Here is a 16,673-nt window from a genome sequence, read left to right on the forward strand (position 1 = left end):
CCTTGTCATCACCAGAACCTGGTATGGACCTTTTCACCTCGGAGACAAAGAGAGACTTGATTAGCACATAATGGAAATGGATGAATAGGTTCATTTGAAGGCCTTTGAAGTCTCCCGGATATCCGTAGAGGAAGCTGGATATCAAATCTCTGACAATAGGTTCAATAAATACCTTTACAATAATAATCGTTCACTATAAACTGTAAATTTACAATAAAATGTACTAATTTAATTGGTGTCCTGTGTGTAGTTAGTTTAGAACAGAGAGCTGTCAGTGTTCCAGGAGAACATTTGTCTCAAACAGACTTGTGCCGGCTGTTGCTGTCTGTGGAGTCCAGACAGATATCTGATCATCTGGGTGATTCTCGACCTGAAACTCACTCACTCATCTTCAACCGCTTACTCCAGTTAAGGGTTGCGGGGGGCTGGAGCCTATCCCAGCAGTCATAGGGTGTGAGGCGGGGTTCACCCTGGACATGACGCGTCTGTCGCAGGGCCACATATAGACAAACACACACGCTCACACCTACGGACAATGTAAAGTTTCCAATCCACCTAATCTGCATGTCTTCGGATGTGGCAGGAAGAAGGGACCCACGCAAACACGGGGAGAACATGCAAACTCCATACAGAAAGGGGACAGGTGGGAATTGATCACATGGCCTTCTTGCTGTGAGGCAACAGTGCAAACCACTAAACCACTGCTGCCCTGCACCTAAACATTTTTATTTAGGTTTCTGTTTTCTGTCAATACCTCTTTTTCTTTTCTTTTCTTTACCCTTATGTTGTATGCTAAGCTGCCTTATTGAATGTGAGAACTTACAAACTTTCTCTCTGACTTGAGTGTTTAATCACACTTTGTTCCCGAACAACTTTGATATGATGGAAGCTGCAGATACCAAACACAAATCTCACTGAATTATTGATATATATCTTTATTATAGCCATTTATATACAGCTTACTCTTATACTTTCCTGGGCGCCTCCCAAGGGAGGTGTTCCAGGTATGTCCATCTGGGAGGAGACCCCGGGGAAGACCCAGGACTAGGTGGAGAGATTATATCTCCACACTGGCCTGGGAACACCTCGGGATCCCCCAGTCAGAGGTGGTCAATGTGGCACAGGAAAGGGAAGTCTGGGGTCCCTGCTGGAGCTGTTGCCCCCACGACCCAAACCTGGAAAAGCGGTTGAAGATGAATGAATGACTGAATATAGACAGCTTTACAATAAAATGTCTAATCTGCACTTGTGAGTTTTGTCTCTACAGGGGTATTAATTTGTCTATATCGTCTATTCATTAATCATCAGTTCTCTCATCACAGTGAGACTCTGCAGGAGTGAGGGGGGGTCCACTGCTGCCTTTCCCTGTAAATATTAAAAATAAAAATCATCACAATTACAATAACAGATTCCTGTATTATAAATATACACAAAGGGAAAATTAACGGTTAAGAGAAATGAACTGGATACTTTTACATTATCTAGAAGAATTCAAAAAGAAAATCAAAAAAGTTTCCAAAGTTTTGATTGTTCTTTATAAATGTTTTACCGATTTTAAATAGGGATATTTGTACCTAAATACACAAATGCGTTTCAAATGTTTAGAACTTGCAATTTCTTCAATTATAAGAGAGAAAAGTTATCTCTACACTACACAGTTAAACTAAAAAATAACTGTCACAATCCGACATATGGTGGTACCTTTATGCCACGATATTCTAATTTCTATACTTGAAAGCCGTCAGCTATTAAACCTTTTGGTTTACATATTAAAGATGCTCTATTGCACATACTCAGTTCTGCTAATATAGCTTCTTTCCGCTTTCCTCATATTCCACCTTGGATGCTTATGAACCCTGTACTTGATTTATCATTAAAGCCATTTAGAAAATGTTGTACCAATGATTTAATCTTTTTGACTAAATTTGGAGAAATGATGTATAAATACAGATATTACTGTGAGATCTATAGAGATGGGTTGAAAGACCAGAATAAAGTTGGTGCAGCTTGTGCAAGTGGCCCTCTTCAGTGGCAAATTAGGTTACCAGACGGTTCTATTTATACAGCCGAGTTGTTTGCCCTGAAAATGGCTTTGGGTGCCCACAGATGTTTTGTTATTTATACAGACTCTCTGTGTAGTTTGACAGCTTTGCAGGGCAAAACTTATAAACTTATTGTTCAGCTTTTGGAAACTTTGTATAACATCAGTACATTAGGCAAGCAAGTAATATTTGCCTGGATCCCTAGTAGTCATACAGGCATTAAGGGGAATGAAAAAGCTGACAAGTTGGCAAAAGCACTTGCTATGGATGTTACAGAAATAAACTTACCCTACACGGATCTAAAACCAAAGATTAACAATTATTTTAGAAACATATGGCAAACTTTGTGGGATCTCTATCCCAATAATAAACTTCATTACCATCAACCGCTCATTGAATCGCTTAATCTTCTACCGCTAGCTAAGCGACGGGAAGACATTGTGTTGACTCGTATAGGTCATTCACACTTGACACATGCATATTTACTTGCAGCGGGCGTCCCGCCTTTTTGTTTACCGTGTAACTGCATACTTACAGTGAAACATGTCCTGCTTGAATGTGTTGATTTTGCTCACATTCGGGTGAATTTTTATAACGTTCCTGATCTTAAGACATTGTTTAGAGATGTTTCACGTTCCCGCATTATAAGTTTTCTTAAAGAGATTGATCTTTTTATTAGATTTTAAGTTGGTACCTGTTCGAGTCCCATTCACAACAGTTACACCTTTGAGCAAGGTATTTTGTTTCAATTGCCTAGTCTTTCGGAGGAGACTTTCAGCCGTCAGGCCCGTGTAAGGGAGGGACACACCTTTTGTACGCTAACAAACCTGCTGTTTCAAACCATCTGGGAAACATCTGTCAAACATTGTCCTAAAACATTCTGTTGTGACCTTCGGAAAACATACACACAACATCTTACTGAAACGTTCTGAAACATTTTGTTACGTTTCGGAGAGTCGACACTTTAATGCTTTCAAAACGCATTTTGTAGAAAAACCTTTCTAATATCAAAGCAAAACATTTTGAATATGTTTTTGTGTTTCCTGGGAAGTGCATCAATCACTCTCATTTTTCTGTTATGGATTTAACTAAAACCACCAAAATTGGATGGAGGTTCCAATTTTATGCCTGTTTGTCTTCCAGTTATCAGTCGGAAACCAACTGCCAAAAAGTAATGACAAATTGTGCATAGCAGAGATAACCAGTGTTGTGTGAAAATTATATGAAAAAGAATTCAGAAACTGAAAAAGTTGGGAAAAAAACCCAACAACAGCACAAAAAACTTTGATTAACCTCTTAAACCCTAGAGTCCCCAAATTTGGGGACTTGCCTTGTTTTGGAACATTTGAACACTCATAACTAACCAATGCTGACACCAACATAAACTTATTATACATCAACATGTCAAGCGAAGTCTCCTCTACAAAAGTATCCACTTCAATCACATATCAACTAACCACAGCTGAAACGCCAAGCAAATAAATCAGAATTCATTTTTTGGGAAAAAATCAATCTCAATCTCATTTACTCCTACCAAGTATTATTTACTTTCAATTTTTTTGCATCCACACCATCCCCTAGGACCTGTCTTTTAGCTGATCCAAACTTCTACATTTTTTACCTTGTACAAGCTGAGAAATAAATCATAATGTATGGGTATGTGATTTTGTGAAATAGGCTCTAGGGCTTAAGAGGTTTAAGTGCATGAACGAAAGACATCCTGACATTTGATCGCATTACATTTATCTTATGAAAAGTCACTTCTAACAGGAATCTGACGTTGAAAAGTTTTTTCCAAGGTAAAATTTGTGGGATTGGAAACTAGTGTTGGCGGTGCTCTAGTTTTACTTTATGAACATGTTTCTGTTTTTAGTTTGTTTACATGTTGCATTTTATTTATTACTGTGCACATTAAACTCACACTTGTTGCATTGCTGACTATAATCAGAACAGTGCATTTACTTTTTGTGCATCATGTAGCTTGTGGATTTCTCTTGCTACCGTCTCCGTTGATACAGTCAGCGATCTTTTCTGTATTGCATCTGTGTTCAGTCTCTCATCCTGCAGGTTTGTGCCAAATTCACAGTGGTCTGATAGCGTTTCAGTGACTGCTATATATTGTGTCACTGATTCACCCACCTCTTGGTGGTTTCGTTTATAGTGTTGGAATCCATCATCCTTGCAACATACTCTCGTTTGACTTGGCTAGGCTACCTAAAAGCCCATCTGTAGCTGGGCCCATTACACCGAGAAGAACATCTTTTCAGTAACATTCGCAGTTATGAAGTGTTCGAACCTTTCCACATAGGTAACCCAATTCTCCGCCATCTCATCAAATGCATCAATACGCCCGACGTATCGTTCATGCCCATGATCCTGTTAACAGTCGCCCCGCTTTTTTGAAGGTGCACTCAATGCCATCTGTTAGCTATGCTTCCCACTGTGACAAAACGTGTGTTTTATTTTCTCCACTTACAGTCACTAACAAGGTGGAACCAACACGGGTCAGCTAAACGTACAAGGGGCGATAGAGAAGTTTTGAGCCTGACTCAGAAAAAGTAGGGCGTGGTTCTCCATCTTTGGCATTCTGAGTGAGAAACCAACATTTCTTGAGAATTTCTGTGTAGGCTCTCAGTTGTCCAGGTGGTTTCCATAGTAGAGAAGCTTGAATCTTCGACTGGACTGGGTTGCTTGACGTGAGGATGTTTCGCTTCAAATCACAGAAGCTTCCTCAGCTAAAATTCTTGCTCTGGTAGTCTGACTTCTGTCTTGACTCTTGTAGAGAAGAATAAACCAGAAGCCAACAAAAGCTGGAGTTTTTAACCTAACCAGACCCCTCCTACCGAGAGGCAGACTGCTATAGGCTAGTGACTAAACAATAGTTCTAATTAGCACCTATTGTGCTCTAGTTAGCACTCTCCTAATGATGGGATGGAAGCCTCCCCTGATGACTCCCTTGATGACTCTCCTGATGACATGAATGACTCATTACCATGAACAAAAGACTGAAACTGCTTTGACCTGAGTACCACATTGTAAACAGGGGACAAAGCGTGTCTGAGACCCGTCCCCCGGTTAAGGCTGGGTTTCAAATGTTTTACAAAGAATGCTTCCTTGACACCTCTCTCAAACCATTTCTTCTCTCTGGCTAAGATCCTCAAATGTGTGGTTAGTGTCTTTCAGGTGGAGATGAACTGCAGACTGAGGTCCACTGGTGACCTCTCTGCGGTGCTGGTATAGCCTCTTGTTTAAAGGTTGCTTAGTCTCACCTATGTAGTGTTCATTACAGTTTTCCTGACATATGATATAATACACTACATTGCTCTGTTTGTAACTAGGGATCCTGTCCTTAGGGTGAACTAATTTCTGTCTCAAGGTGTTAACCGGTTTAAAGTAAACTGGGATTTTGTGCTTTCTGAAGATCCTCCATAGTTTTTCCCCTACTCCTGCTAAATAAGGGAGAGACACTCCTCTTCTTCTTGTCTCCGTCTCCTGTCTATCTGGTCTCTTTGTTTTCTGGGACTTCTGCACTTTGTCCAGGGACCATCATGGGTACCCACATACTGTGAGGGCTTTCTGTACAAGTTGTTGTTCTTTAGCCCTTCCCTCTGCAGTTGTGGGCACCTGTACAACTGAATTTTATACAACTGAATTTTAGCTGAGGAAGCTTCTGTGATTTGAAGCGAAACGTCCTCACGTCAAGCAACCCAGTCCAGTCGAAGATTCAAGCTTCTCTACTATTTCTTGAGAATGTGTGAAGTTTTGACTCACTGGGTGCAGTGTTGAGAAATGTTGGGTCGGGCTCAAAATGTATCCTCATTGCTAATCATATGTTGTTGTTTAGACTTGATATGATCATGGGAAGGACAACACGGACACGTCGTGATCATAGGAGCGCCATCTTTACTGAAGGATCCTTTTCTGCTCCTGTACAGACAGTCAATGCAACAGCGACGGCACAGTGCCTAGTAGTGGAACAAATAACTTGTGGTGTATCCATCACAAAAAGGCTCACATTATAGACCTCTTTATGAAGCTAATATCAGTCACCTCACATCTTAAAAACACGTAGCTGAAAATACTGCACAGACAGCTGATTTGTCTGTAAAAGCTGGAGGCTGATTTTGTACTGCACCTTTAACGCTGGTGTTTGAATGTTGTGAAGGCGGTGAAGAAAAAGGAGGCGGGAAAAACTACCTCGAGGGAGTTCACACTGACTGAGATTATCTGCGTTCTTTCTCAAACTCTGAGCCAGCCACAGGCATGTCCTCCTCACTGTACATGCAGTACCACGGCCTCCTCCTGCCGACCATCTGCCACTCCGACCAAACCTTAAAATATGCCCAAAACTTCCAGCTGGAGGACACCGATGTGATTGCGGTGACTTACCCCAAATCAGGTACCTTTTGCTGAATATTATTACTATTTTTGTAATTTTTTGCATGTTGTTGTATAAAGTTTAGCAACCATTCTGAGAACTGTTCGTACATGTTGGAGGGGATGCTGATCTTTGCCACCAAAAGGCAAAATTAGAAGTAAAATTTATTTCCGTGTCCCCAATGATAAAATCAGTGTTGCAGGTTTTGTCAGAGTGGATCCTGTTCTTCTGGATTACATTACTTTTTGGCATGTCCTTTGTCTATCCTTTCATCCTGTTTCGCCCGTGCTCACTTCACGTCCTCCATGAAGCAACCAAGTGGTTTGATGGAAAAGTTTCAAGTAGGAGATTAAACGGAATAATGTTGAGCCCATAAACGTCACCTGCAAACATGAAAGCATGAATCTCTTCAAACTCAGAAACAGTCACCAAAAGAACAACAATTCTGAACTACTTAGATAATTATCCAGTGTTTATAACAAAGGAAACATGCTTGAAATGTTTTAAAAGGCTTTATAATAACCTCTTTTAACCAGATAAACCTCACTGAGATCAAGACCTCTTTTACAAGGGTGACCTGGCCAAGAACGGCAGCAGCACACATCATAATAGACAGGTTAACATCATCAAGAGAACATTAATAACAAGTACAATACAATCATCTTGGTCATTGTGAGTTGTAACGATGAATTTAAAGACACGGGCACTGTGCACAAGAATTCCATTTGCGATCTCTTAAAACTGAGCGTAAAACATTCAAAGAAGTTAACCCAGACAATTTCAGTTCGGACTGGAGGACACTCCAATCAGAGGGAGCAGAAAAACTGAAAGCTTTTGTGACTGTAGGACCTTTGTGGCCGGGACGGCGGTGGGATTGAACCCTCAACTGCTCGAACTAAAGACCAGAACTCTACAGTCAAAGGGGAATTCCCCGTTAGCCAAGCTAGCGAGAACGTCTTTTCAATCTGGACTTCATCTTGCTGCATATCTCCCCACCATTTTTGACTTCGTCCCGAAGTCACAGGTGCATTTAAGCATGTTCTGTGACTACCCACATCCTGCTGACAACGCCAATTGTGACCATAGAACTTTGTGGCCAGGACGACGGTGGAATCAAACCCCGGACTGCTCACACTAAAGACCAGAACTCTACCAGGTCAGCCAAAGGGGAATTCCCCGTTAGCCAAGCTAGCGGGAACGTCTTTTCAATCCGGATTTCAGCTTGCTACACTTTCTTTTCTGTTTCAGTGCAGACATGAGGTACATGGAACCTTAACATGTCGTTCAAATGCAAAGAGTAACGGCTTTCTGATCTCTGAAGTAAACTGGATAAACAGATCAGAACCAGTCCAATAAGAGTCTTGTAAACCAGCATCATCTAATGTGTACATCACCTTGCATTCAAAGAGGGCATGCCAGCATTGGCATACAACTCACATTGGTGTGTGAGGCGGCGACAACCAGTGATACACCGGGGTCAGGGACTGTAGACAACATCACCGTAGTCCAGTAAGGACAGGAAGGTAGCAGTTATCAGGAGCTTCCGGGCACTTAAGGGGAAATACAACTTACTTCTATAAAGGAAGCCGAGCTTCACCCTTAATTTGGAGGTCAAGTATTTAATATAGATTTTAAAGAAAAGCTCTGTGTCAGTACACACACACACACACACACACACACTCATCTTCAACTGCTTAGTCCAATTAAGGGTCGCGGGGGGCTGGAACCTATCCCAGCAGTCATGGAGCGCGAGGTGGGGTGGGTACTGGTTTTAACCAAATGACAAGTCACAGTTGTAAATGATAATTTCAGACTCATTTATCATTTTTAACTTAGTGTGTGATGTTTTACTCTTTGTTTTGGTTTATTTCAGTCTAGTAAACTTGGCTGATTTTAAAGTGTTTTCAAACTGATTTTAAATAAAACATGCTAAAAAATGTTTTAAATGGCTTCAAACCATGTTTTATGGGTTTTGTGCTGATTTTAACTTAGCACAGAAGTGCAACAACTGAACACCACTCGGTTTCAGCTCCCAATCACACCCCTCCAGGTCTCACTGTCACCGTGCACGTGGACGTTGAAATCCCCCAGGAGAACAATGGAGTCCCCAGTCAGAGCACTATCTAGTACCCCTCCCAGGGACTCCAAGAAGGTCGGGTACTCTATACTGCTGCTCTGCCCGTAGGCTGAGACAACAGTGAGAGACCCATCCCCGACCTGAAGGTGTAGGGACGCGACTCTCTCGTTCACCAGGGTGAACTCCAGCACATGGCGACTGAGCTGGGGAGCAATAAGCAATGCTACCCCAGCTCTCCACCTCTCCACGCCAGAAAAGTGGAGCGTCCAGCCCCTCTCCAGGAGTTGGGTACCAGAGCCCAAGCTGTGTGTGGAGGTGAGCCCGACTATCTCTAGTCAGTATCTCTCAACCTCCCGCACAGGCTCAGGCTCCTTCCCCCCCTTGAGCTCCTTCCCTTATTGATAACAATAACTTTCTCATTTATTTACTGTAAGCTTCTCCCATGTGATGTTTTGGTCTTTGGTTTGGTTTGTTTGAATCAAACTGTTTTTTGTACTGGTTGTAATTGGTAAGTCACAAGAGTGAATTCCGTTTTTATAACCAATAAATTATTCACATTCATCAATTTTGACTTGGTTAAGATGTCATCTATTCAAAGTTTTTGAAATGTGTTGCAGGCATCCATTTCAAAATGAGCAAATATTTGCACAAAAAGAATAAAGTCAAGGGCGCAATTTAGAACTAGAAATTTTTGGGGGGGGGGGGGGGGGCACAGTGCGAGGCCTGCAGGGCCGAAGCCCATAGGGCGGGGGTCTGGGGGCCGCTTTAGGCCCCCAGAAGCCAACGGTTTCTAGATAAGCTCAGATGCATTCTGAGCATCCAGAACAGTAATTTTAATGTTTTGAGACCATAAAGTGGTCACCATTTGACTTATGCAATTTGAAACTGTGGATATAAGTACTTTATTCTGAGAATAGCCAGCATTGATTTTATTAACATCCTGGTGTAAATAAGGTATCACCACATGTGTAGAACTCAAAAAGAATGATAGGTTGAGTTTTCATTAAAAAAAAAAAACAACTGCAATGTGGTAAAATGTATTCATAAATATGAAAGAACAGGATCTTAATAATTATTAACTATCACATACTGTATTTTTTTTCCTCAAGATTTGTTTTTGCATAAGTTTGAAAAAACAACAGATCATAAGTTTATGATAAATTACTTATCATGAGTTTAATTTTCGAAGTGGCACTAATGACAACACTCATACTGAACATAATTTCACTTCCATAGACTCATTTTGCAGATCAAGCAATAATTGAGGTCTGAGGTCCCAGATAGCTTTTCTGATTTCCTTTTCTAACTTTCAGAATTTAGTAAATTAGCATATGGTCCATTGATACTTATGTGTAGACACTAGTCCCTCGAGGCAACTATTTTTGGTTTCAAATCTGGGCAAATGCAGTCCCAGAAAATTCTGAATGTGACAAACAAGAAACAGGTGTTGGAAACAAGTCAATGCTGCTAAAAATACAAAGATACTATTCTGACATGGTTTGCACATAAGACTGGCATAGCATGTTTCAAGTACACACATATATGTCAGAAGGTGGAGGGGGGCATACCATATTCTGTCCCCCCTGGTTGAAAAGGTGTGGGGGGGGGACATGTCCCCCCTATCCCCCACCAAATTGCGCCCATGAATAAAGTTGATCAGTTTGAACATTAAATATCTTGTCTTTGTGGTGTATTCAATTGAATATAGGTTGAAGAGGATTTGCAAATCATTGTATTCTGTTTTTATTTACATTTTACACAACGTACCAACCTCTTTGGAATTGGGGTTGTACATTTTAAATGCACATCGGATGTTGTAAATGGTTTGTAACCATATTTTAGGTGTTTTGTACCTGGTTTTGTCTGATGGTAAAATGGTTTAAATTGATTTTTCTCAAGCCAAAGACATGTAACACTGTTCTATGTGGTTACATGCAGTTCTGCACCATGATACTGAGTTTAAAGTGCTTTATGCCATTTACAATAGAATCTAATGTAGCTTAAAAAAAGAAATGATTGTCTCTCTAAGTCATTCTAAACCAATGGAAAATGAGTGTACATTGTATTTAAACAGGTACGTGTGAGAAACTGTGTCAGCTGAATTGATTTTGGATCACGGCTGCAAAAACTTACAGGCAAGTGTTCAAAATATATTAAAGTCCTTTATTCAGAGTGTGGAAAAGTGCAATGACGCCCAAACGCTTTCAGTGATTGCAAAGCAAACATGTCTTTCTTTTTTTTTGAGGTATATTAAAAGTTATTATTATTATTATTATTATTATTATTAACTATTAGTTAGTGTTGTGGATTTGAGGTTGGGGTGCGTTCATTGCTCGGTGTCTGTTTTTCCTACGTCCCCTGAAGGCAACAGTGGAGTTGGACACGTTTGTGCTCGTCTCTCGCGCACCTAAACATGTTCTCCGCAGACAAATATTTCTTGCACCACGGTATTTTGCTGCCGAAAGAGACTCATTCCTTGGAAAGCTTGAAATTTGTCCAAGAGTTCACATTTAAAGATGACGATGTCGTGGCTGTTACGTACCCGAAGTCAGGTGGGACAAATTTTGTCTTTCGACCTCGTTTTCGGTCTGTTTTACAAATCTGTAAGATTATGTTTTTTTTTTTTTTTTTTTTTTTTTTAATTTATTCATGGTGTAAATCGGAATTTATTTTCTGAGTTTGTCTGCAGGTTTTAAAGGGACACTCAGAGTGTAGCCCAGCATGTGTTTAAAATCGAATTAATCTTTTGTGATTCATGCAGTGATGACGTAATACAGAGATCCGTGTGGCCTTTGATGAATTCTATCCAAAGGTGAACTGCACACGATTAGGGTGGCCCCGAAGTGCAAACCAAATTTAGACAAGAAAGCAGATTTACCAGTGTAGACACAAATGTTCCAAGTTGAGAAACACATTTATAAAAATCTAAATTTAGAAAGCAAATTTGCAAAAGTCAAAAATGAATTTACAAGCAAAATAGTTTATAAATGTAATGGGCAACACGGTGGCTTAGTGGTTATAAAGGTTGTATCACAGTAAGAAGGTTGTAGGTTCAATTCCCAGCTGGTTCTTTCTGTGTGGAGTTTGCATGTTCTCCCTGTGTGTGTGTGGGTTCCTTCCGGGTGCTCCGGCTTCCTCCCACATCCAAAGACATGCAGGTTAGGTAGACTGATGACTCTAAATTGACCGTATATGTGTCTGTATATGACCAGTGGCGGGCACAGCTAACCAAAAAGTTAGCTTCGATAACAGCTAATCAGCTGAACGCCAGTGTTGCCACAGTTACTTTGAAAAAGTAATCCAATTACTGATTACTGATTACTCCTTGAAAAAGTAACGTAGTTACTTTACTGATTACTCAATTGTAAAAGTAACTAAGTTAGATTACTAGTTACTTTTTTAGTTACTTTCCCCAGCTGCCGACAACAACCCACGTCAACATGACAATGATACCTGTTTTGTCACCCTTTCTTGACTTCAATGAAAACAAATACTTATTTTATAAAAAGTAAAATAAAGACGTCTTTCTTGACCTCATATTTAACTGTTGACAGCACTGTAACAGTAAAACTTGCAATTTCAAACCTACATTGTTTATAAATGTAACTATTAAATTCTAACATTTTTCTAACATTTAAATTCTCTAAACATTTTACTTGTCGAAATTATTATTATTTTAAGCAGTATTAGTAGTTGTAATAAAAAACGGCTTCAAAACTGGACCTTTAATCTAGGGGTGTTGTGGGGGGGGCGCATCCTTGCCCCACGTCCCCATTCCATCTAGATTCGCCCCTGCTTTGGCGTTTGAGCACAAAGAATGGATAACATTTATTTATGCAGAAAACGTGACCAGATTTACAGGTAAGAAAGTTTTATTGCGTTTTCACATCATGTGGTCCTCAGAAAGAGAGTTTAGGTGCATTTGAGTGGAAAATAGTGTTAGTTGTTGACGCGTCGCGGAGGATCAGCTGTTTTTAACGAGACGATACAGAGCGGCTCAGCTCAGAATTCTAAATAAAGGAGGGAAAAAAGTATAAAAATGTCTTCGTAAAGTTCAGTGCAGGTGTGCTGATCACCGCGCTTTAAGAGGTGAGGACGAGTCGAGCAGCTGCAAAAAAAACCGCGGATTAAAAGCTCACAGCTCGCTGAAAGTGAGCAGTTCAGTCGAACCCCGACCTCCTGCCCACAGACCAAGTTTAATGCTGTTATCGACCCACAATGAAAAATAATAGTAACGCACAGTGACATGGAGAAGTAACTTTAATCTGATTACTGATTTGGAAAGATTAACGCGTTAGATTACTCGTTACTAAAAAAAGTGGTCAGATTAGACTAACGGCATCACTGCAAACTGAATTTCATCTTTTATATATATATATATATATATATATATATATATATATATATATATATATATATATATATACATAAACACAAACAGTGTTGTAGGACAATAAGCAGGACGTTATAAAGCAAACAGGAATCGATTGTAACTCACAGTGATTCCAATTGAAAATAATGGAGAAGCAACCTGATCTTCTTCTGGCATTTTTACTTAAAACAAACACAATAACAACATCTATAAACCCAGAGAATATAATCATGAGAGTTTTAGGCACAATATACAAAGAGTTTAATGCTGTTGTCCGTGTGGAGCCTGATCAGAGCGTCTCATATGCATTTCTCCTGTCATGAGTGTACTGAGATTACCCATAATGCACCTGGACACAGCATGTCCACACTAAAACCTTCAAAGTTAGTGCAATACTTTAAAACTAAAACATATAGCTGATGTTTTCACTTCATAAAACTTTAGAAGTGACACTAATTTAAATAACATGTCTGAAATTACTTTGGTTAAAATTTTAACCATAAGTTAAAACTGCATGCCTTTGGATAACTTGGGTGATATTTCTGGTGAGTTAGTATGGTGTCAAGAGTAATGATCTTGTGATCAGCTCTTCTTTGACTGCAGAGGATAGACCGGTATTTCCTGAAACCAGCTCTCCTGTGTTTACAAAGAGTAGAGCTTTTTATCTGCTACTTAACATTTAACAGGTAAGTGCTAAAATCTTTGATGTCAGACTTATCAAAGGTTTTTTTTTTTTTTTTTTAATTAAATCTCTTTATTAAGGTTTTTTCTTTTTTTGACACATACAAAGTTAGGAACAAATAAAAAAAATACAGAGAGTTAAGAAAAGAGAAAGAAGAGAAGAAAGAGAGAAAGAATGAGAGTGGGGGCAGGTCATCTATCACAAATATAATTCACTTTACCTGTTAAAGTAATCTAGGAACGGTTGCCATATCCCGTAGAATGTGTCCACCTTGCCTTTCAGCTCAAATTTAATTTTTTCTAATTGTACATGTTTCATTATATCCAGTAATAAATTAGTAAAGGAGGGTGGGTTCTTTTGCTTCCAATTCAACAGTATTAATATTTTAGCCAGAAGCACCACAAATTTTATTACAGTTGTTTAATTAAAAGATTAGTTGTAATTGGGGCAACACCAAATAAGGCAAGAACCGGGTCTGGGACTAAACGTATATGACAAATCTCAGAGAGCATCTGAAATACCATTGTCCAGTAATTATAGATGTTTGGACAGCTCCAAAAGGTATGAGCCAATGAGGCCGGACTCTGGCCACAACGGTCACATGATGGGTCTGTCCCAGGAAACATTTTAGTCAAATGTTGCTTGGACAGATGAAGTCTATGCAAAACTTTAAATTGCAATAATCCGTGTCGAGCGCAGATTGAAGATGAGTGGACATTATCCTGAGCCTTGTTCCATTGGGAGTCCGATATGTTTACTCCAAGGTCCTTTTGCCAAGCTTCCTTCAGGTGGCCTAGAGAGGGCAGATATTCCATATCTGACAGATCATTATAGACCTTAGAAATTGAGCCCTTTGTCAGTGGGTCATTTAAAATAATTGAGTTCAACTCGTATTCAGGGGGTCGACCGGGAAAAGAGGGAAACATCTCCTTCACAAAGCTGCGGACTTGTAAAAATTTAAAGAAATCTCCCCTGTTAATGTTATATTTCTCTTTTAGTTGATCAAAATTAGCAAAAGTGCCTTGTATAAAAAGGTCACAAACACAGTGTATCCCTTTAGTTTCCCATTGCTTAAAAGATGTACCTATATGCCCTGGGGCAAACTCATGATTACCCATTACTGGAGCAAGCACTGAACTCATCTTCCAACCGAGGTGTCTCCTAAACTGGCGCCAATTTTTACTGAATGATTAACAACTACATTTTTCACTTTCGAAATAGATGTCTTAACAGAAGAATAGACCAGTGCCCGTAGTGAAGATGGGTGACAGCTATGATTTTCCATCTCAACCAGTCGACCCCTGGTCCACCACACCAAAAAGACAAAGAACGAATATTACAAGCCCAATAATATAACTGAAAGCGAGGCAACCCCATGCCCCCGAGTGTTTTTGGTCTCTGCAGAAAAGATTTCTTGATTCTAGGAGTCTTCTTGTTCCAAATGAAATGAGAAATCAAGCCGTCTAATTTTTTGAAGAATGTTTTTGAAATGAAAATCGGTAAACATTGAAATACAAATAGAAATTTTGGTAAAACACTCATCCTCACAACATTAATTCGTCCTGCCAAAGAAACTGGAAGGTTAACCCATCTGTCAAAATCTGATTTTATTCACTCAAGCAAACTTGATATATTATGTTTAAAAAGGTTAGAAAAATCTTGTGTAATAATGATTCCTAGATATTTAAATTTTTTAGAAACTGTGAATGGGTATGAATTTATGAAGCTGGAATGTTGCTGGTCCATTCCCTTAATTGGGAATAACACACTTTTAGAAAAATTTATTTTATAGCCAGATATTATACCAACATTTTGCAATATTGATAGTATAACTGGTAGAGATTCCTTCCCATTTGATATATATAATAAGAGATCGTCAGCGTACAGTGATACCTTGTGTTCCATATTACCTCTGAAAATTCCAGAATATCCATCAGCAGCTCTCAAAGCAATAGCCAGGGGCTCTATCACTATCGCGAACAACATTGAAGATAGGGGGCACCCTTGTCTAGACAAATCTGCAAAAACGTGTTAGTGATCTAAAAATTATCAGGCTAAATCTTATTGGAAGATAATTGGTCCGATGATGGTTTTCAAAATTATCTAAAAAGCTAATCTGATATTGAAAACATTAGCTTCAATAATTAGTAGTTAGTGGATTAGCGGAACTGTGCCCACCACTGTATGTGATCCTGCATCAGACTAGCACCCTACCCAGCATGCACCCTGCCTCATGGCTGGTGGCTGCTGGGATACGCTCCAGCCCGGTGACCTTTGATTGGAGTAAACGGGCACAGAAAATTAATGACTGACACCTTTCATTTGAGTGGTGGATTCTGTCTCACGTGACATTCATTATTTGTGCCATTGCATGGCTGACATCACGAGCGTACATTGCTGGTACGGTCCATGCATTTTTCTCCAAAGCATTTCGCACTATTGCAGGTCTTCATGATGACGCGAGGTGCTTGTCATTTAACAAGATGACACATCTCCATTGGCATCTCATAGAACTGCTTTCATGATAGGAGGACGCTAAATCCAGCAGCCGTCATGTTGGCGGGGACATCTTCATGGAGTGAACTGGGTCCCGCTGCCCTCAGCCTTCTGCTGCAAGAAGAAATGTCAAATGGATGGAAATCTATTGAGGTGTCATATAAAACAAATAAAACATCTTTGTGTATTCCATCTTTCAACTTTCAATATTCTTTCTGTTGCACTCCTAAGTATTCATTATTTATATACTTTATCTCCAAGGTTGTTGGGCCCAAACTGAACACATTTAGCATCAATAAATCAGTCAGATTCTGTGGAGACTTTTAAGTCCAGACATAAGATGCACTTATTTTACCTTTCGTATGGCTAGCATACTGGCATAGTATGTTTCTATGCTTTTTACCCTTTTAAATTGATTTTATTAGTAAACGGCGTGTGCCGCAGCCTCAACTGTATCTAAATTCTGGATCTGTTAGTGAAGCCTAGGGTTTTTCTTTTTGCGTAATGCTGACAAATTATAATATATTTGTTGTTTTCTGATGCCTGATTCTGTTTTTTTTTCTTTCTCTCTGTTTGAGGTGCAGCTCCATCCAGAGGGGTGGTGTGTTTTTCTGCAAGCCTCTCAT

General features: G+C 39.7%; 1 protein-coding gene across 2 annotated transcripts in view; it reads left to right on the top strand.

The window, feature by feature from the left end:
- Nucleotides 1-6,127: 6,127 nt before the first annotated feature.
- Nucleotides 6,128-16,673, top strand: part of sult2st3 (sulfotransferase family 2, cytosolic sulfotransferase 3) — a 29,493-nt gene continuing 18,947 nt past the window's right edge. The window contains exon 1 of one of the 2 annotated variants that reach the window (XM_034175322.1): nt 6,128-6,441. In XM_034175322.1, the coding sequence (XP_034031213.1) occupies nt 6,306-6,441 (136 nt within the window). In that variant the 5' untranslated portion in view covers nt 6,128-6,305. Of the gene's footprint in view, nt 6,442-10,871; nt 11,050-16,673 lie in introns of those variants that run through there. The other variant, XM_034175321.1, reaches the window with a different exon arrangement.

This window comes from Thalassophryne amazonica, chromosome 7 (genome assembly GCF_902500255.1).
Source record: "Thalassophryne amazonica chromosome 7, fThaAma1.1, whole genome shotgun sequence".
NCBI classification, from domain to species: domain Eukaryota; kingdom Metazoa; phylum Chordata; class Actinopteri; order Batrachoidiformes; family Batrachoididae; genus Thalassophryne; species Thalassophryne amazonica.